This window comes from Mytilus edulis, chromosome 6 (genome assembly GCF_963676685.1).
Source record: "Mytilus edulis chromosome 6, xbMytEdul2.2, whole genome shotgun sequence".
Classification (NCBI taxonomy): domain Eukaryota; kingdom Metazoa; phylum Mollusca; class Bivalvia; order Mytilida; family Mytilidae; genus Mytilus; species Mytilus edulis.
In genome coordinates, this window is record NC_092349.1 from 71,223,756 (window position 1) to 71,247,062 (window position 23,307).

General features: G+C 31.2%; 1 protein-coding gene across 1 annotated transcript; it reads right to left on the reverse strand.

Moving 5' to 3' along the window:
• Nucleotides 1-4,108: 4,108 nt before the first annotated feature.
• Nucleotides 4,109-21,488, reverse strand: LOC139528327 (caspase-3-like). Its single transcript, XM_071324262.1, has 7 exons — nucleotides 21,259-21,488; nucleotides 16,079-16,191; nucleotides 13,609-13,689; nucleotides 11,374-11,663; nucleotides 10,513-10,730; nucleotides 7,285-7,405; nucleotides 4,109-6,364 (listed from the first exon to the last, which is right to left on the reverse strand). Exons 2-7 carry the CDS (start codon nucleotides 16,171-16,173, stop codon nucleotides 6,168-6,170), a joined length of 1,002 nt encoding a protein of 333 aa, XP_071180363.1. The 5' UTR covers nucleotides 16,174-16,191; nucleotides 21,259-21,488; the 3' UTR covers nucleotides 4,109-6,167.
• Between the last annotated feature and the right edge of the window lie 1,819 nt (nucleotides 21,489-23,307).

Below are 23,307 nucleotides of genomic sequence, written 5' to 3' on the forward strand. Positions count from 1 at the left end.
CTTCCTGGATATAACTCAACATTTCGTTTCTTTATATTCGGGTTTTCGGAATCTGACACCCCCAAACCCTACTGAATCCGGATGTTTGTTCTATGTTATGGCAGCAGACTCAAATCAGTAATATTTGGATGATTATCTTAAATAAATTAGGTTTTGGTCATCTCACTTTTAATACTTTTAATTTAAAATATCACATAAATAGTATCCAACAAAGAATCTATGACCAGGCTTATCAATTATGAATTGTTCTATCAATAAATGTGAAAAATTAAATTTCTTTTGTCATACTAAAAGAATTAGAAAAAGGCTCCCATATATTGATATATGTAAATTCAAAACCGACCGATCAGTTTTCAGTAAATTTAAACTAAGTGCGCATTCCCTAGCCATTGAAAGAGGGCGTTATACCAACATTGAAAGAAGTAAACGCATTTGCTTATCCTGTAACAGACAAGAAATTGAGGATGAATACCATTTCTTTTCAATCTGTCCATGCTATAAATCATTAAGGGATACCTATATACAAAATATTAAGAAAAATCTTAATTTCAATTTTATTAAATTGCAGTCCACTATAACACTAAATCATTTGACTGTACTTTTAAATAGCAGTCTACCAGTCATTATAAAAATCACCATAAAGTATATAAATGATTGTCTTTTATTAAGAACATCTGTATAACTTTTTTTAATATGCAACCTAATTTTTGTTTGTGTTCTTTTTTTTAATTGATCATGAACATTAACAATGTGTTAACTGTTGATATTTATAGCCTTTTTCTTCTTCGCTGTGAATACCACTGTCACTCTAATATAATTATAATCAATTTAACTATTGTCAGTTTATTGTCTTAATTTTGTATGCCATAACCATTTAATGTAAATGTGTTTGTGCGAATAAAATATTGTCTATTGTCTATTGTCTATATTGTCTATTGTCATATAAATTTAAATAAAGTTGTTAAAAATTTGGTGTTAGTAAAATCTTAAAATATGAAAAATTTATATAAAAAGTGTCCAAATTCAAAACATTATCAAACTCTCAAAAAATGCCTATAATGAAGGATTTTGCACCATTCATTTCATACCCTCGGCTCAATTATTTTGCCTCACTAAAATAAGATGCCTAGCTACGGCCTTGACTATCATTACGTAATTAAGGAACGGTTCTCGGACCCTTCCAATTCCTTCAACGTCCACATGACCGACATGAAGCAGAACAAGTAACATCGGAAATAAGGCTGTTCATAAACGACTATGTGTGCTACAGAGAAATATTTGGGCGTTTATTTAGGGTATGAGATTCTTACATGTCGACATTGATTTGGAAGTAGAAAAAAACATCATTTCAATATACTCTCCAAGATATCAAACTCCAATTTTTATTACCAATTTATTATTATTTATTACTACTATATATCTTTTAGAGTAAACATCCTCTATGGCCGACACAGAGGAGTCTATGCAACAAATCGTGTAGAATATTAAGATGACTGAAAGGAAACCTCTCATCTTGTCTACTAAAAGCATATTTATTAAGGACTGACACCAGGGGGCGGATCCATGATTTGGAAAGGGGGCGAAGTTTTTAATGATTGCCGAGCGAAGCTAAAAACATAAAATAAGTGTAACATGCAATTTTTAAATGGTTCTTGTCGTGGGGCATGCTTATTTTGTTGTTGCTGTAAAGCATAATTAAGGGTTGGACATTTTCGATCCTGTATTCTCCCTATTAATTGTCTTTCATAAAATCAAGGATTTGTATAGTAATACTATACAAATCCTTGATATAATGTACTAATAAATTTGATGTGGGACTTGTCAGTAAAAAATAGACAAGGAAATTTTTCCCGGTTTGTAAATGTTGTAAGTTAAGTTATCATAACCTCACAGATATCATGTTGTAAACAAGATATACGCCTGACTATTCGACAAAATTTACAATACTACAAGTGTTAAAAAAGACAATCAAGCAATTTTTATCCCAATGTTTGGTTGATTTGTTTCATCCAACAAAATTAAGGGAAGCGGGGGGTTCCAAATCAACCAAAGGCTACGAATGAGTCTTATGACAACGAATTTACGAATGACGGTCGACAAATGGAGACAGAAAGGCTACACCCAGTCTTAAAAAAAAGTATTCAATATATCAGTTTGGCGAAACAGACATTCTGGTCAGACATGCAATTCAAACACAGCCACAAGAAATACGTCCATTTTTGTTTACCATGTTTATTTAATGTTAAATAATTCTGATGGAAATTTTTGTTTCTAATAGCAAAAAAATGGACAAGATTATTGTTTTTCAATCCAGTTCTGGCCAGAACTTGTTTAAGGCAAAAATCAGAGTCTATTTTTTTCTCCCAAAATCTAAGACTGCCTCCTCATATCAAATGTGTTTTTTTAATTTTAATAAATTTCCTGTTGTCAAAACTAAGAATTTTCTTATCCAATGATTAGATTACCTTAGTCGTATTTTGCACAACTTTTTGGAATTTTGAGTCCTCAATTCTCTTCCAACTTTTTACTTGTTTGGCTTTACAAATATTTTGATATGAGCGTCACTGGTGAGTCTTATGTAGACGAAACGTGCTTCTTGCATATTTTATAAATTATAATCCTGGTACCTTTGATAACTATTATCATTTTGCTGTACTGTACACATTTACTATAATAATCTATTAAAAGTTTTTGAAAACAAAAGTAGCTTAGAGCATTAAATTCTTGCAAGGGAGCAATTGACTATTACAACCAAGTTGACATCTTAGAAAACCTTATTTTGCTGAACATTTTTGTATAATAAAATTTCACTCTGTCCTTTATAGTCTCAACAAAAAACAACAAAAAAATGTGTACAATTCGTCTTGCATAGCCATTAACTCCCATTATGATTCAATTGGCGATTTGGCCGAATTTTGCTAAACATTTTTACTTCTAAAACACTCTTTCTGCTCTAGTTCCTGTAAAAAATATTGTACAAGTCATCCTACATTAGCAAATACTCCAATAAGGGGTTAATCATTGTAAATGTACGATTTTGTCTACTAACTTATTTGTTACAGTAGATCTTATTTCTGGTAATTTTTACTTTTGGAGATTCTCTCAATGTATAATAGTTTGAAATCATAAAACACACCAATATTTGCTAAAAAAAAAAAAAGGAAATTTAAGGGAATACCAACCATGACAACAAAACTATTTTTGTCATTTTTTTTAATACCAGAGGAGATAAAACTTGTCATGATGACCTGCCAATTTTTGTTTAATCTGGTTTTATGAAGTGTAAGCCAAAAACTTTACGACATTTGCTGAAAATGGACATATCAGGGACAATCATCTCTCAAAGAAGGTTTTCCTATGTAATATAATAGTGTTTCTGAAATTTCCACCAGAGATAGACCTCAACCTGCTGATTAATTTTACTCTATTGAAATTTTCCTCTCACTACTCAAGCTTTTGAGCCCAAATTTGTAGTTAAAACTCGTGTTCTACTTTTGTAAACAGAGGCTATGGTTGTTAATGGATCAAATCCCTTGATGCAATTTTTCTTACTTGAAGCATTAAACAGTCATGTAAAGTGTAGTTATATTAGCCCAGCAGTTTCAATGGAGAAGATTTTTGTTTCAACAGAAGGACAATAGATTCAAAGGGATGCATTAGCTCATGTGGTTTTAAGGCCAGGCTAGTTTAAAACATCAACCCCAGACATAAGTATCTATATATAAGTGCAAAAAATCAACATCAATGCAGATTTATTTTAAAAATTTGATGGGGCTTGTATCCATGGGACACAGATGATGCCTCCCCCACTTACATATAATGTTATGAACAAACAGTTTTTGGTAAAAAGCATTGTGTATGAATTTTTTGACATTTGGCTGAGGCAAACTAAAGGTACAGAACGGAAATCAATTTTGGGATGTATGGATGTAGGGTCAGACAAACACAAACAAGGATAATACTTGATTTCCTCTCTGTTATTGTGGGGGCATTAAAATACTGTCTCATTAAAAAACATTCTAATTTCAGGAATTTTGACAGAAAATGTAACCAAGGATGCTTTTGATTCGACAACTGCATGTAAGTGTTTGAGAAAAGTAGCACTATGTTTATAAATGTTTTCTGTTTAATAACCATATATGGTAAAAGATCAACTCACAATGTGTTAATCAATAACAGTGATATCAATATGTTAATTAAATTTTTCCCATTGAATTAGTATAAAATCAATATATAGGTTATCATATTAAGTCTGCACCAGTCAATAGGTAATTTCAACCTTCAAACATAAGTAAAAATAAAGTATACATTTGTAGTGAGCTCCTCAAGTTAAGCACTATGATCATATTTAAAACAAATAAATCAACATCAATACAAATCATCTTTTTTTTCAATTTTCAATGAACTCTACAACAAGAGAGGTGTTTAACGACCTTGACTCCATGCTAGAGCATATGGTCTGTGAATAATAAACATGAAGAAATAACATAGCAACCTTTTCCTAATCAAATTAAACAATTAATTACAACTGGAAATAGATGAGTGCAATAAAAGATGTAAATTCAGAAATTACTGCAAATTAACAAATGAGTTACATATATATACCTGTAAGAAGATTTTCCTGAAATTGCAATGATTAATCTCTAACTTTTGTCCATTCTTTAAAGATCAAAATAATTCATGCACACAGTAATTAACGAATTAACAGTATAGGTTGTTATTTTTATTTTACCCTGTTAAAATATTATAAAAACCTTAGTGACAATGTTGGTTGAAAAAAACAAAATAATTTACAAACTATAATCAAGATATGGTTAATAGAAATATAGATTCCACAACTGCAACAAGTGTATTACGGTATTTCTCCACTCTCAACAGTTAAATTTTAATATTTAAAGTGGGAGGCTTGCCAAGCTTTTTAAATAATTAAAATTTAACTGTTGAGAGTGGAGAAATATCGTAATACACGAGTTACAGTGGTGTAATCTGTTTCTCTTATGATTTCATCCTTCCTTTTCAAAGATTTGAGGAAAGTTGTGTACTTTTGATGTGACGTCATCAAGCATGGTCGCCTTTTTTCATGACGTCACAATAAGAAAACTCAGAAGAAAACAAGAAAATTTAACGTCACAATTGATCTTCAACCAATCACTTGACGAGAACAGATGTTTTACTAGTGATGAGAAATATTTTTCTCACACCGGTCAGAAAATGTGAAAATAGCACAAAAATTTTTCTATATATATGTATTAAATTGGTACATCACTTTTGGCTATGTTGGAATAAGCTTACAATGGATAATGAAAGATGCTTATTAACATGTTTAATGGGGACACTTATTATTGATACCAATATCTCATATGGCTCTGCTAAAACCCATTAAAAGTCAATTTAAATAATTATGTAAAAATAAATATATACATCTTTCTATGACAATTTGATATGAACTATTGGGCAGATTGACAATCCCATTACAGCTGTACCTTTCACATACAGGTAAAAAAGATAAAAATTACATTTCTGTGATACCTCATTTACATATTTAAGTAAGATATGTTTCTCAAACACATGTCTATCCAAAATATGTAACCTGAAAGAATTAAGCAATCCATATCATCATAACTCAACAAAAAATCATAAAAAAATAATTGCTGGTAATTTGTCAATACTCTTATAGAATTGTTTCCTATAATTTATGAGTAGCAATAATATTCCAGAAAAATGCATACAAAATATGTCAACTTTCAAACATCTATAGTGCATGATACATGTACCAATATAAAACCACATTAGCAGTAAATTAATAATGAAATCCAGTATAAAGAAATGTCCTAATCACCTCAAGGTTTCCAAATAAAGATTTTATTTGATCATGGATGGCATTCACATTTCTTGAATCTTATAATCTTATGGATATGACATACACTTTAATACTTTTATATACCTGGGACCCAGTACTTCTCAATAAAAACTTCATATTATAGTGCAATAGCATATTATGCAAAATATCATTATTAATGATTAAACGAAATTGTTTTTTATTTTAAATACAGAGAAAATTGGTCAAATTAGTACACATCAATGATTTTTTTTAAATGGTGATTTGTTTTTTCCTTCAGGAGGGCTTTTTGTTTCCATTGTTAGAAATTTGTCCCTTTATGTAAAAATCAAAACAGAATCAATTGCTTTGTAAGGGAAGATGTAACACAGGGCAGTTTCCAACTTTTGTTTGCTCTAGTGTCTTTGTACTGTTTGTTCATTCTTATTAAAACTTTCTGTATCTCCATGGCAGGCTTTCTCTCCTCTTTCTCCTTGGCTAGATTGTTTAAAACATGCACTACCGAGTCGATAAAGACATTGTTATCTGAAAAATAGCATTGTGAATAATTAGTCAAATAATATATGCAGCCATCTCTTTTAAAACAAAAGCACAATTACATTGACGAATTTTCAATGAAAGGAATATCAATCTTAAATGACATATGACTAGCCTGTATGTAATGGTAATTTAATAGCAATATGCAAGTGTTGAAAATTAAAATGGCAATACTTTTTACATGCATAAATGTCAATAAACCATGATTAAATACAGGGCCAACAAATCTCAGTAGAAATAAGATGTATCAATCCAAATACAACTTATATACTTTGTTGATCTTTCATTAGTGGTTCCCCTAAAACAGGTAATTACAAACTTCAACATGTAAACCAAGCTAGTTACCTAGCCCTAGTCCTAGTTACCTAGTCAATAGACCATGACTGAGGATGCACCAAATAATCTTTATGGAAACGATATGTGCAAATGCTAATACAAATGTGTACAAAACATCATTGACTTACCATTAGTGGTTCTCTCTTTAACTGACTTATTGGAAACTTAAACAAATTGTGTGTGCCACTGACACCTCCTAAAATGCACACCTTAATCTCTTTTTTGTTACTTTTTTAACACAAATAATAAAAATGAAGAGTACTAAAATTTGAACACATCTACTAGGAACCTGATGTTCAGTGGTTGTCTTTTGTTGATGTGGTTTATGAGAATCTTGTTTCTTGTTTTTTTAATATAGATAAGACCGTTGTTTTTCCTGTTTAAATTGTTTAACACTTAGTAGACATTTTTTAGGCTCTTTATAGCTTGCTATTCTGTGTGAACTTAGGCTCCCTGTTGAAGACCGTACTTTGACCTATAATGGTTTACTTTTACAAATTGTGACTTGGATAGTGAGTTGTCCTATTGGCACTCAAACCACACCTTCTAATATCTATACACATACCACCCACCTTTTATACAATATTGATCACAGGCATATGTTAAGAAATCTGCCTCTCTTGGTATCCTTTTGGTGGTTGTTACTTCAGTACCACCTATTGCATCTGCCTCAGATGTGGCTTCAGGAATAGTCTGAATAAAAGAGAACCTCATGTTTAAAGTTTGAAGTCAAAATAATGCTTGTTGTCAGTCCCTTTTGAATGATTGAATGTCCATGAATCTATATCTATCAACATGTAAATACATATAATATTGTTTCACATTTTAGTCAATTTTCTGGAAACAAATCATTTGTTACATATTTACTGGTATACAGATTTGTTTAGTGTGTCCTATTTGCTATAAAATGTGAAGCAATTAAATCAAAACGAATCCACATAAAATAACTTATCTTTTTAATATGTTTGAAACTATAGACGTATTTACACTTGTATGCAAATTTGTCCGCCATTACGTAAAATCACACAGGTTCCCGTAAACTTTGACATCATAATTTAAATTATTTGACGTCACAATTTAAAACTGATTGTTGCTGGACGTCAAAAGGTGATTCGGAGTAGATCTAAGGTCATTCGGGGGCAAGATTCAGCTAAATACCATAAGTGTAAATACGTTTATTCATAATCATGATAATTGTTATTTTTCCATTTATTCTAGACTACATGGTTGGCAAATACAATATTTGTTTATTTTGTTGGAATCAAATGACCAAACTATTACAAAGAGGATTTTTTGTAAATACTTACACATGGACATTAGTTTATTTTGCAATTGGTGTCACATGGTTTTCAAAAGCAATGTATACTACATACTTTTACATATATGTTACCCTATTTCCAATTGAGAGATGTCATTACTGAGTTATTCCTTTGAAATTATTCTGTCTGAATTGATGTATCTTGCTTTACTGTTGATTCATTTATTTTTGTGAGTACCAATTTTCTTGTATTAAGGAAAAACTTAATAGTTCGTGGAAATCTAATTTTGTTGTTTTGGGGAAGTCTGCATACAAGACTATAGTAAACTAAATTTGTCAATTATTGAACATTTAATTTTGTGTATCAATCTATATTTTTTTTTTTCAATGCTTCATGTTTGTAGTGTTTAATGTCTATCGTTTTGTAATTAATATGCCTGTCTGTTTGTTTTTTATGTTTTTGTTTTGTATTTTAGTAACAATCCTATTGTTTGGATTTTAGACTAATAAAATTCTTATTCTTATTCTTATTCCTAAAACCTTAATTACATGAAAATTGGTATTCAACAATAATAATAAATCCACATGCAGTATTTGTATTTTTTGTACATTGATTAGTACAGAAGCAATAAAATGCAATATTGACAAGAAACTGTAAATTAAGAAATAATTGCAATTCTTTTATTATTGTGAAAAATGCAACAGGGTTATAAACGCAATAATTTAAACATGCATTTTGATTTTTTTTATATGAATTAAACAGGATTTTTCTCAATATTGAAAAATTAAAATCACATTTTAGTCTAGATCTACATTGTAAAATTACAAAATCACAATTATAAATGCACACTATAATTTCTGAATTTTTAGAACTTAGATTTTTTTTCAGTTCTCTTTTGTTATCTCAATGATGTAAGGCCAACCTTAAAAATATGTTTGTTTGCAGTTTTCCGACTGTACCTTCAGACTGAAGGGTCGGTAGGTAGGAAAAATATTTTATTTTATCAGCCAAAATACAGTTTAAACAAGCAGTTACACTAAACCAAGTTTCTTATGAAGAAAAAAAAACCATTTTAAAACAACAAACACTGGACATGCTGAAAACCAACATCAAATGAACAGGCATTTTCAGATAAAAAAACTTTTTAACCAAAACTGAAACTTTAACATAGTGTCATTATCCAATTTATGACATAAAATATGGTATAATTATTAAATACTGGAACACTTATAAACAAGGAATGTCATTATGACTAGAACTGTTTTAAAGAAATATATTCAGACATGTATGCTTCTTGACTAGAATGTTTTCATGAGTAGAGTATTTTCATCAGAAAAATGTAGATATTAAAGATTTATAAGACAATTAAAGAGTGTATTTTTAATAAAAAAAAAATAACCATTGGCATTGAATCTTCCTCAATTGAAAAAAAAGTATTAAGACATTCGACTGTTTTCATATTTCTAACAATATTTAATTATATGTGATAAGGTTATATTTTTGCCAGGCTTTAATGAAAACCAAAGAAATCTAAAGTTTGGGGTGAAATCCATAGCACCCCATTAAAAGTAAATGGTCTGTACTGAAATGTTTTTAATGCATAAAAAAAATTGGCAGCATAGCTCCTAAGGACATGTTTTAATTGAATTCACACAGGCCACACAGTTTGGGTATATTTAATATTGTAAGAAAGAGAATAATTGCAATGAGTGGGGCAGCCCCTCTTATCCTAAAGGAGCATATTCATTGCAATCGAAGATAGATTTAATATAGAGAGAGTATATTTATTTTTCAAGCTAACCATTCATTTTCTCTACATCTTTGTGTAGTTAGGGTTGCTTCTTATTGATTTGGCATGATCTATATCCATTAACATTTCAAATGAGCCCTTCCTCCGTACAGGCGTGTTTACAGATATCCATGAAGATTTAAGTCACGGAGGAGTGGTTTCATCTTTGTCGTCTTCACAATGATTTGTAGAAAATATGCCATACTTCAAGTTGCTGTCGAATCATTTAACCACTGAAATTGGTTCCATAAAGTCAGGCTCCACAGATTCTGTACCCGATTTGTTTGAGACAGAATGGTTATCGTGTCAGTTATGAATATCCGCTGCATCATCGTCAATGATATCATCACACATCATTACATGTGCCTGAATCTGTATAAACAGTTTACTAATAAACTTTTTTGTTTTGTTATTTGTCTTAAAATTGACACGAGACGACAGCGTAAAGTACATCTCCGTGACTTCATGGATACGTGTAAACAATTTCCATGTGCTTTATCATTAAATGGTCATATGAACGCTTGACGAGAAGCTAAGAAAAACCGAACTTGAAATGCGTAATTGACCCAGACTTTAAATCATTTTCGGAAAGGACCCAAAGTTCGTGATCGTGTCAATAGAAGTATTAAAAAAAATTTCTTCAAATTTAAAGCAATAAAATTTTCACAGTCGGGTGGATTTTCAAGGGTCGGTCGGTAAACTGCAAACAAACAATATTTTAATTTAAGCCTAATCATAAAACTTTTACAAACCTGGATAATAAATAACTTTGGTTTCAAGGCCAGTGAATGATTATTTTGTGGTTGGAAGGCTTCCTGCAGGTGTTTTTGTTCTACAAATGGATGGTCTCCCTTTTCTTCTGGTTCTCTATGACATCTTATTAGTCCTGATCTCCCATACGACATTACAAAAAACAGTACAGAGGTATATCCTTCTTGTCCTTTAGGTCTGTAGTTGATCTCCTTGGCAACTAAAAGTAATAGAAAATTGAATTAGAATACTATGGATTCATTTATTTTTCTTCAGTATAAGTTTTTGTGGATTGAAAATAAAGATTGTTATATATTGACAATATATTTTATTTTTAAATTTTGTTAATATTTACTATTGATTTCATGGTTTCACCAGAGTGTGCCTACAACCCTATAAATAGATAATTTGTACATCATTGTAAATCTAAATTTGTGGTTTGTCTGCACCCTGTCTTGTATAGCTTAATTCTGGCTAGGTGAGCTAACATTTTTTTGCTTTTTTTCTTTGTTTGGATGCTGATAAATTAGGCTTATAAATGTCTCCAATGTGCATAATGTCAATACACAGACTTTGCATTTAATGGAAAGGTGGTTAAAACTGTTTCAGGTATAGATTAAATGGAGACAAGGGTGTTGGGTGGATAGGTCTTTTCCAATCTTTAGATCACAAAATGTTTATTTTAACTTTATTTCTTAAGGACACTATTTAATATAACCACCATTCATTAAACATAATGTGAAGTGTTTTCCGTCCCAATTCATATGATATTTCCCAAAATAATTCATATTTTCCAATTTAAACTATGCTGAAATGAGCTCAAAGAGAATTGATATTCTATCATCTATAATCTATCATATTACCTTTACTGTATAGGGCAATAAACTGACTTTTTGTCAGGTTTTTGTAAACCATACTGTCTTCATCTTTTTCCAAGGGTTGAAATCCAATCCTTCTTAGTGCATTTTCTAGCTTCACACAATCACCTGTGGCATATTGCCTGATAGCTAAATCTCTTTTACCTGTTGGTACATAGCCTTCCATAAAATTACTAACGATAACGGCTTTCCCAACATTTTCACAAGTTTTATAGGTTTGTGAGTTAAATTCATCATCTCTTATATCAGCAATCTCTGTGATTACGTGTATTTTTCTAAAAAAAAAAAACTGATGATTAGATTCCTACATATTATACATATACAAAATGTAAAGTGTGTCCTCAAAATGAAAGAATAAATGTTTTTCCAACTATCAACAGAAATAGTAAAGAAGTAAAATTGAGAATGGAAATGGGGAATGTGTCAAAGAGACAACAACCCGCCCAAATAAAAAACAACAGCAGAGGGTCACCAACAGGTCTTCAATGTAGCGGGAAATTCCCGCACCCGGAGGCGTCCTTCAGCTGGCCCCTAAACAAATATATACTAGTCCAGTGATAATGAACGCCATACTAATTTCCAAATTGTACACAAGAAACTAAAATTAAAATAATACAAGACTAACAAAGGCCAGAGGCTCCTGACTTGGGACAGGCGCAAAAATGCGGCGGGGTTAAACATGTTTGTGAGATCTCAACCCTCCCCCTATACCTCTAACCAATGTACTAAAGTAAACGCATAACAATACGTACATTAAAATTCAGTTCAAGAGAAATCCGAGTCTGATGTCAGAAGATGTAACCGAAGAAAATAAACAAAATGACAATAATACATAAATAACAACAGACTACTAGCAGTTAACTGACATGCCAGCTCCAGACTTCAACTAAACTGACTGAAAGATTATGATTTCATCATATGAACATCAGGCACAATCCTTCCCGTTAGGGGTTTAGTATCATACCATCATAACATATATGAGAAGAACATAACCCGTGTCATGCCAACAACTGTTTTTAGAATAAATGTGTTTAGTTCCGATGCAAAGACCTTATCAATGACTCAATATTAACGCCAAAATATGCAATCTTTAATGACTTGACAACAGTATCGTAATTATATCCCTTCTTAATAAGTCTATTCAAAGGTTTTGTAAGTTTCTGAGGTGAATACTGACACCTTTGTGCTTTATAAAGAATATTACCATAAAAAATTGGATGTGAAATACCTGAACGTATTAAAAGTCTGCATGTTGAGCTATATTTACGAATAATGTCTTTATACCGATGATAAAATTTAGTAAATGTTTTGACTAGTTTGTAAAATGTATTTATAAAAATTTCATAGCATTTACTGTATTATACTCTATTTATAGATAATCTGTTGACATATACAGATATATGTCTCGCCTATCGCTACAAAATTTGAAGAAAAAAAAAACCAATATGAAGTACAGCAACATTGCTAATTAATTCCCATTAAGTCACTGCAGCATGACCCTGGGGCAGGGCCTTGAAATGTTGTAAAACTAATATGTACAATAGTCATGATAGTATTAATGCAACTTTATAGAAAATATATTTAATCTATCACAATTAATTCCTATCATACTAGTTTGAGCAGATTTACTAACATTGTTAATTGCTAAATATTTCAAAGTGACAAAACCATGACATAGGGGACAGGGCCTTGAAAAGTACTACAACTCTATTGAAAATATCATTGATCAATCTAAAGAAGTTCCTATCAAAAAGACTTAATCAGAAAACTTAACAATTGTTGATGCATCAGCCACCGGGGCCACAACACAGCATGAAAAAGTGACACCTATGTCTTCATGGTCTTGTTGTCCACAACTTTTGTAGAGTGAGACAAAAACAAAAGTTGTTGGTGAGAAAAGGATGGTTAAGCATTTTAAGGTGTTGTTGGGTCAATCACTGAATATATATCTTTCTTTCCCCAATTCTTAACTTATTTATCTTTTTCTTGACCTTTTGATTATATCTATTTAATCAACATGTGGTTCATTTGATCTCAGTTCTTCATTGGTCAATTTTTATTGCTTTCTTCTGAATTTCCTATTGTGATGTCACTAAAAAGATGACCATACCTGATAATGTTATAGAAATAACACATCTTTTTGTATATTATTGAACAAGAAGGATTAAGTTCAGAATAGAGAATGGAAATGGGGAATGTGTGTATACAAATCTGACTTACAAATCTTTGAAAGCTGGTTGCTGTCTCCCTTGAGAAGATGGATCTTCTGGATATAAACCTAAAGCATCAGCTTGGTCATAACTGAAATACAAAAAAGCTATAGCATATACTGGTGTGTCTTCTACACTTTTTGACACTGTAAATATATATAAACATGATAAAGGGGACTGTTTGACTACAGTTTGACAATCATAATCAAGAATTTTTTTAATTTTTTTTTTACTTTCCAACATGTCCAAAGGGTAATCTACTGATGCCAGTGCTACTTTTAATTTCGGCTTGATCTTGTGTAATATATTTTTTTGAAATGACATGTTCTAAGTCTAGATTTTTATCCGTAACAACAGCAACCTAATGATTGTGTAAGATAACCGTCGTGAGCTCATAACGTCACTTTTCTATTTAATGATTGATTTTTGATTGCAAAATTCCAGTGGCTATTATTTCATGCATAATCAGGATTCTGGATGACTTTTACCATTTAAGAGTAAAAAGTAAATCATCAACGCCACTATTTTACCGTATATAACGCAGTACATCATTCAAGATCTTGATGGTTTTTCTCAATTTGACTGGTGATCACTCATAATCTGATAGAAGTCATATCAGAATTTTCATGTGAGTTGAGATATTTGAAATAATGTGATATGACCTTGCAACAAATAGGCCTGAGATAACGAAGGAAATAACAATTGCAAAGTCGATTAATAACTGGCAATATCAAGACCAAAAATTAAAATAACATTAGTCTACAAAACACTACACAATAAAGAGACTGAGCAATATCATAAACATAAAACCCACAAAATATCATCAGTGATCTCATGTGAACTTAAAGCAGGGTACCGCTGGCAGTCGCCGTTTTTTGCAATTTGCGAAAAAATAATAATTGTGGCGATTAAAATTCGTCATTGGCGAAAGAAATATATATAACGATTTATTTTCAACCATATTGTTTATTTACTTTTTTTCTGGTTTCTCGGACTTAATTTACCTGATCGGACAATACTCAACTTGAACTCGTTAAGATTTTGATAGAAAATCAATAATCAGCTGATTGCATTTTATAGCTATCGACAACAAAAGACTAATTAATAAGGGTGTTGATTTTATTGTTTGATAGAATGATATGGTTAAATGGCGTCCATCACATGTCACATAGAGGATTTATTAATCACTTTGTGATGCACGTGTTTGAAGCAAAATTTTGACGTCTCCTCTCCTTCTTATAACATGTATAATAATAGTTCAGAAAAGAAAACTGTTATCATGACGAAAAATGTTCAAAAGCAAGAAAAATCTCTGATTTAAAACTTTATCCTTTGACTTTGATATAGATAATTGATTTGAGTGGGTACTTTAAAGTCGTTTCAGTGACACACATGTTTCAAGCATAGTTTTGCTTCTCAACTTTTTCATTTAGTGGTCTAGAAAAGAAAACTGTCATTGTGAAGAAATCTATTCAAAAGGTTGGGAACAACCCCTCGAATGAGAGTAACCCTTCAATGTAATGATTACACCTTAAATGAGGGATCAATTTCTAGTGATAAAAACTTTTGTTTTGTTGTAAAAACCACTTCTTAGTACAAAAGGGCACATATTTTTATTTTGACGAAACTTTCCCAAAGAACTGTACACCTTTCTGGTATTACATGGTTGAAATAAGTCCAAGAATTTTCGTTATATATTCCGGGACTTATATCTTCTTTATTTTTAAAAGTAAGTCTTAAAGGGTTATAAGTACATCTTGTTCTACATGTACATGTGTCACCTGTCTTGTTGCTCATGCTTATTACAAATTTGATCAGTTTAATTTTGAAGATAAGTCTTACAAAATGTACAAGAGATGGAATTTTAACAATAATACATGTACATTGTATCAGTCTTCATCCCTAACCACAAGTCCTACGGCATTGGCTTGAAAAATTGCTTTTCGAGCTTGAAAAATTTCTTTTCGGGCTTGTAAAATTCTTTTCGGGCTTGTAAAATTCTTCTCTACAAGTTAACAGAATCTAACCAAAATTTTCAAAATAAATCAGCTTTTGGCTTGTGGACTCAAATGTTAAGTGTGAAGGCTGTCGTACATGTGTTAAGGAGTCTGTTGTTTGGTTTTCATTTATTGCAGTGATTAAAAAGTGTTTCTTGTTTTTTATATAGATTCCACCATTGGATTTCTTGTTAAATGTTTCACACTAGTCATTTTGAGGCCCTTTATCATGTTTATAGGTTTATTCATATATAATAAAATTAACGGTATCAATTTTCTTGCACCAGATGCGCATTTCACAATACATGTCTCTTCAGTGATGCTCGTGGCCAAAATATTTGAAATCCAAAGCTTATATAAAAGATGAAGAGCTATAATCAAAAAGATCCAAAAAGTATAGCCAAATCCGTGAAAGGAATCAGAGCTTTGCATGACTGAGGGAGATACATATAGTATATTACTTGATTATATATATATACAAACCCTCCTTTCCCATCCATCTGACTATCTCCAACCTTAGCATCTACCTCCATGACCTCACTGTCTCCTCTCTGAGGTTCATCCTGATTATCACTCATGATAGTTCTGTCTCTTTTCTGAAATTAAAAACGAAAATCATATTGTTTATACATGTTATACATACACATGATACAGTGATAACCTAGTGGAATCAAACATGCATCTACCAATTTGTTTATCATTATCAAGGATTTGTATACAAATCCTTGTCATTATGCAAACATTTATTTTGCAATCTCCATTAAAAAAAATGTATAAAGTTTTCCTGATTTGTTGGACATCTAATAAAAAATTTACAATTATTTCAGATTGATAACATATCTATCATTTGTCTATAGACATGATAGACAAAGCCTTACATGCCTTAGTGGCTTGCTTAGTTTAATGTGGTGTGATTCTACTGGCATTAAGTATTATTTGAATATAGTACAATAGACATTATCACATGAAAGCACACATACATGTACATAAAACATTTTGAAAATGATTATTGGGAAATCTCCTGACTAGTTAGTCCTCTTTATTTCAGATTTCCTTTGATTTTTTTTAGGCATTTTGTCCTGTTTGTCCTGTTTGTATTCTGTGAGCAATCTTTAAAAAAAAAAGTACAGTAAAAATATGAAAATTTTGTTGATCTTTCAGACAACAAACGTACATGAGGTATAAACAGGCTGAAATGGGTTTGAGGGTTCATGCATGTTCAGAGGACTCCCACACCCCTCATGCCCCTTAGCCAGTTAGGGAAAAAATAATACAAAGTACTAAATGTATACTATTAACATCCATGACATCATGAACATGATTCACGTCAAAATACACACAGATTAAAAGTTTGATATGTAACTAAGGGAGCTACCATTTGATTTTTATGGGAGGGCTAGGATGAAATTTGAAAAAAATAGGCAGGACAGGAGTTTTGAGTAAAAAAAAAAGGCAGGATGAGAAACTTGTTAAAAAAAAAAGGCAGGATGACAATTTGTTTAAAAAAAGTCAGGATAAACTAGTAAAAAAAAAGGCAGGACCGAATAGAGTAAAAAATAAAAAGGCAGGACAGAGATTACAACTAAAAGAAAAAGCAGGACAAAATTTTTCATCCTAGCCCCCCCATAAAAATCAAATGGTAGCTCCCTAAAGAGCATCATGACTTTAAAATCCTCCCTCATAGACATCCTGAAGCAAGAACTTATATTAATTATTGTCCCATTTAGCTGTAGCTTCAATTACAATGATGTCCATTCATAATTACTTTACATTGTATTAATAAATTGTATATTGAAAACTGAAAAATCTAACACAATTGTGTGGAAATCTTTTTCAAATTGTTTCACCAACTCTGGCAAATTTTTCCAGATTTTTTTTGTTAGTTATCTAAAAAAAATCATCATTTACAGCATAAAGTCATTGAAAGTCTATTAGAAAATAAGTTAATTTTTAACATTGCAACCAATTCAGAAAGCATGAGAGAGATTCATTTTGTGATCACAACAGCCATTCTATTGACACTAACATTCATTCACAGTCACTTGAACATAAGTGATAATAAAATAAAAAAAATAAAAAAATAGAGATGTATATATCATGTATATTGTTCATTTTTTTCATATTTTAATCACTAAATTTCAAGCGACTGTACATGTGATTCATTGAACTTTTAATATCTGAAGCTTTATCATTTTTATGTTTATAAACATAATTTGATAAACACTGTTGGTACAGATGAGTCCTCATATTATATAATGCAGATATGGATTTTTTGGAGAAAAAAAAAAAATTGTTTTTTGACCCTGAGAAAAAAAAATTGTTTGTTTCACCCTCACCATCTCAGCTGCAACTTTATGTTCATGATTGTCAACCCAACCCCCTTTATTGCACTTGATCATAAAAGAGTCAAAAGCAAGAATATCCTATTGAAAAAGCTGGTAATATTAATTAATAAGGACACGGATTCGTTTAGTTTTAGTCTTACTTTACAAATCCTTGTCCTTGATATTAAAGTCATATGAAACAAGTGATTGGTGAAAAATAATGTTTATCCAATTCTTGAATCAATGCATGTATATATCGTAAACTTAGTCTTCTGTGCACTATTTTATCTTTTTTTACGCAAACATATCGTATAATCGTCAATTTTTTTTCTCTAGAAGTGTCTGTTGTGCATGATGTTGTGAATTAGAAAATATGGCAGCTGATTAATTGTCGTATTTTGAAGCCATAGTTTACCGATTGTCACCTTTAATATAGTAAACAATCAACAAAGAAGCATGGATATGAACACCTGTATATCATGTACAATCAAATAATAGTTTATTTCAATGACCATGATGACAGATACATGCAAAGTGTGATCACCTGATTTTTACGAGAAGAGCCACTTGCATACTGAAAAGGAAAATAAGTCGGGCAATTGCTTCCTGGAAGCAAGCAATTAAAAAAAGTAAACTCCTTTCAAAAGTGGACAAATCAAAGAATTTTCTTCAGAAAAAAAAGTATTATGTACATATAGATTCCTACACTGCAACAAGTGTATTACGATATTTCTCCACTCGAGACAGTTAAATTTTATTATTTAAAGCGCGAGGCTTGCCGAGCTCTTTAAATAACTAAAATTTAACTGTCGAGAGTGGAGAAATATCGTAATACACGAGTTATAGTGTAGGAATCTGTTTCTCTAATGATTTTTATCCTTCTTTTTTAAAGATTTTCAGAAATTTGTGTTCTTTATATGCGACGTCATCAGGCATGGTCGCCTTTTTTCATGACGTCACAATAGAAAAATTCAGAGGAAAACAAAACATTTAGACGTCATAATCAAATTTCGACCAATTATTTGCCGAGAACAGATTTTTCACTAGTGAGGAGAAATATTTTTCTCACACCGGTCAGGAAATGTGAAAATAGCACAAAAATTAGAGAAATAAGTTTTATAATGAAAACTATCAATTTAGTTATAAAAAACATAAGCATCATTTTTTTTTTAATTTGAGCTGGGAACAGTATATCTAATATGGGGACTTCGTCCACTATTACATTAGAAAATTCAATAAAAAAAAAAAAAAATCGTTCAAATTTTCCGAAATTTTCATTGTACTAATGAACTCATAATCGTTCAAATTTTTGTTGTTGATTTTTTTAATTACCACATTTGCGCATAACGTAAAAATCTACTTCCTTCTTTCAGTCTTGTTGTCGTGAGACTTTGAGTAGTCACGTAAAATATAGGAACTCAAGGAACACAATACCAATATTTAAGAAATAATTGATGCCAGCTATACTTTATTGTAGTTTTAACATGGGTAGGCATTATATTCGTGATTATTTTTGCCAGAGCGATAGCGAGGGCTAAAATAACACGAATATAATGCCTACCCATGTTAAAACTACAATAAAGAATAGCTGGCATCAATTATTTCGATTCTGATTAGGACAATTACGGTAATTTCTATGTTCGCTGTGTATAGGTGCACATTATTTGTGTAGGCTCTTCCATCAACCTTCCTGTCGATTTTTATCCAACTAGTTCAAACCAGTTTAATTTCGCAAAGTTGTTAATTTCTAAAATTCAAAATTGAAACAGAAATTAACAAATTAATTTATTAACTAAAACACTATTTGTGTCATAATATAACAGAAAAGTTATATTACAACAGTCTTTTCCTTTGAGGTCAATTTCTGACACGCACATTTTCAAGTCAGTTGTCAATGGCGGTGGACGCACAACACCCCCCCCCCCCCCTGGATCCGCCACTGCACAAGGAGAATCGGGTAGGTCTTTATTTACTAAATTAATCGTAAATATTCCGCCGGTTGATATTGTAGCATTGGTAAATATGTTCATATCTGATAGAGGATTCCTTGATAAAGTTTTGCTGACATTCGAGACTTGGCAGGAGGGGCCCTTTCAGTTTGACAGATCTCCATTTATACTTGCGGTGGCTACACCTTGTAAAGTTGGTGCCCTTTGTGCATCTGACGGTTTCAAATGCTGTATAACATGATGATTTAAATTAATACTGGGTGACAATCTTGTTGCATTTGTGAAATGGATTGGAAACCTTGGTGGTATATTGGTAATTACGCCTATTTCTTTTTATAGGAGAATGGGGTTCGATTCCCTGCTAGGGTCAATCCATTTTATCAGAAATATGAAACAATTTTGTCATTTCAGTACAACAGTAATAATAACCTATACTTTATTTTATATTTTATCGTCGGAACATATGTTTCAATGAAATTATTATATACAATGACATGCCTTTTTAACAGGAGAGATGAAACGAGGGAGGGGTTTTGAAGTTAGAACAGCCAACATGAACGTTGTGGTTTCTAGGTCAACTATGACAATTACGAATTGTAACACATTGTTGTTATTGGAAAAGTATTAGTAACAAAATGTGTATCATTTTAGTGTTTGAAAGTGCTTTAATTTAAGGAAATACATTAAATGCATACCAATTTGACGAAATTTATTTTTCTGCCGTAGTCAATATACGCATGTGTAAACTAATTTTATTGGATAATAAAGTATACGGTTTCTTTACAAAGCTAAAGAAGCACGTCATATTAGAATTCATTTTAAATAATTCTTTGTCTTTGATATGAATTAACATTACCTGATGCATTGCCTTTCTTTGTTTACATTGAACATGACCTCATAACTTAAATAACGTCACAAGTAAAATCCCTAACAACAGAACCAAAATCGGAAACGTTACAGTAATGCAGTATTTCCGTTTCTTTTTTTTAACAAATATGTAAGTTACAAAAAAAAATAATTCATACAGACTCTGTCCCCATACACCTTATCGCTATTTGTCCGTCATTACTGGAAATCACACAGGTTCCCGTAAAATTTTGACGTCATAAAACAAAATATCTGACGCCACAATGGAAGTGATTGTTGTATGCGTCAAAAGTTCAAGTGGCCGGGTCAGCCGGGATTAGCGATAAGGTGTATTCACAGGTAATGCCTGCCTCATATTATATATATATGTTCCTGATTTGAGGTTTCATTATGACTTTAGGATAAAGTGAAAGTTGAAACAAATAAATAGAGATGCGGCATTGTGAAAGTATTACTTCAGGTTCTAATTATGACATATTCGTGTCTATTTATACAATAAAAGGTATTCTTTAAGTTACTTAACCTTTGTGATTATGACAAATTGTTTAAGCAGTCTTACTCCTCTTGCATGAAAATCGAGAATATTTCCTCGAAATACTGGTTTCTTTTCTATCCACTGATGTTCTCTTTCCTTATTTTTTGGCTTTTTCGCTAGGGTAACAGTAGCGTACAATAAAATAAAGAATCGAAAATCCTACCAGTGATGATTGTTTTCCGCATTATACTGCGAGGTATTTTTTAAAAGTACTTTTTTTTAAATTAATTTGAATTTATCACTGTTTATTTAATTTCAAGATATCATCTTAACGGGATAATCAGATATCTTGTAAAAGTATATAAGATATCTTGAATACTTCCGCGCTTCATACAAAATGTACTTCGGTTAACGCTTTTACACCCCAATAAATTTACAAAAAAGAGCATTCAATTCTTAAATATAGCTCAACATGCAGACTTCTTATACGTTCAGGTATTTCACATCCAATTTTTTATGGAAATATTCTTTATAAAGCACAAAGGTGTCAGTATTCACCTCAAAAACTAACAAAATCTTTGAATAGACTTATTAAGAAGGGATATAGTTACGATACTGTTGTCAGGTCATTATAAAGATTGCATATTTTGGCGTTAATATTGATTCACTTATAGGGTCTTTGCATCGGAACTAAACACATTTATTCAAAAACCAGTTGTTGGCATGACACGGGTTATATTCTTCTCATATATGTTATGATGGTATGATACTAAACCCCTAACGGGAAGGATTAATTTGTGCCTGATGTTCATATGATGAAATCATAATCTTTCAGTCAGTTTAATTGAAGTCTGGAGCTGGCATGTCAGTTAACTGCTAGTAGTCTGTTGTTATTTATGTATTATTGTCATTTTGTTTATTTTTTCTTTGGTTACATCTTCTGACATCAGACTCGGACTTCTCTTGAACTGAATTTTAATGTGCGTATTGTTATGCGTTTACTTTTCTACATTGGCTAGAGGTATAGGGGAGGGTTGAGATCTCATAACATGTTTAACCCCACCGCATTTTTTGAGCCTGTCCCAAGTCAGGAGCCTCTGGCCTTTGTTAGTCTCGTATTATTTTAATTTTAGTTTCTTGTGTATAATTTGGAAATTAGTATGGCGTTCATTATCACTGAACTACTATATATTTGTTTAGGGGCCAGCTGAAGGACGGCTCCGGGTGCGGAAATTTCTCGCTACAATGAAGACCTGTTGGTGACCTTCTGCTGTTGTTTTTTTCGATGGTTGGGTTGTTGTCTCTTTGGCACATTCCCCATTTCCATTTTCAATTTTATAAAAGATAGTCTGTTAAACAAATTCTTAATAAGCTCGACTGATATCTTGTAAATATTTATATATCTACTAATGTATATAAGATATTAGCATACTTTCTTGTTTTTTTTTAGTCTGGACGCCATATAATTAACTAATTCATCTTTATTTCACTTTCAATGTTGACATTCATTTCCTTTAAATAACTGAACACGGACAGTGCATGCGTTATTCATTTCTACGGATTCAATGAGGTCGAATTATTGCAAGTGAAGAATTCACCATCTATTTTTCTTATCTTATTTTGACAAAATTGAACCATACTGGCTGCTAAAAGAGAATCAGTGATTATTTCACTATTTCACTTTAAATTGTTATGCAAATATATCGGATTATGATACAATGAATAGATTTTTTTTTTGCAATTATTTTGCAAATAATTTAGCTTGCAAGAATAAAGTTATTCTCCATCTCCAATAAATAGGTAAATTATATAATAATAAATGTCATAAATAATGTATCTGCAATTATATTTTAAGAAGTGAAACTGACAAAAGTACATCATTTCAATAAAAAAAAAATATCATATTAAATTTCGTTTGTTTTTTGTTTATTCTGGATATATAAGTTTTCATTTTAAGTGTAACGTGACGGTATCCAAATTACACCTCTTTTGACAGTTTTTTCATCTACGTTTTTTTATGATAAAGACAAAAATGTCCATTCTGTGTTTAATTTCTAGCCGTATCCTTCTTTATTATATTGGAACACCAATTTGATG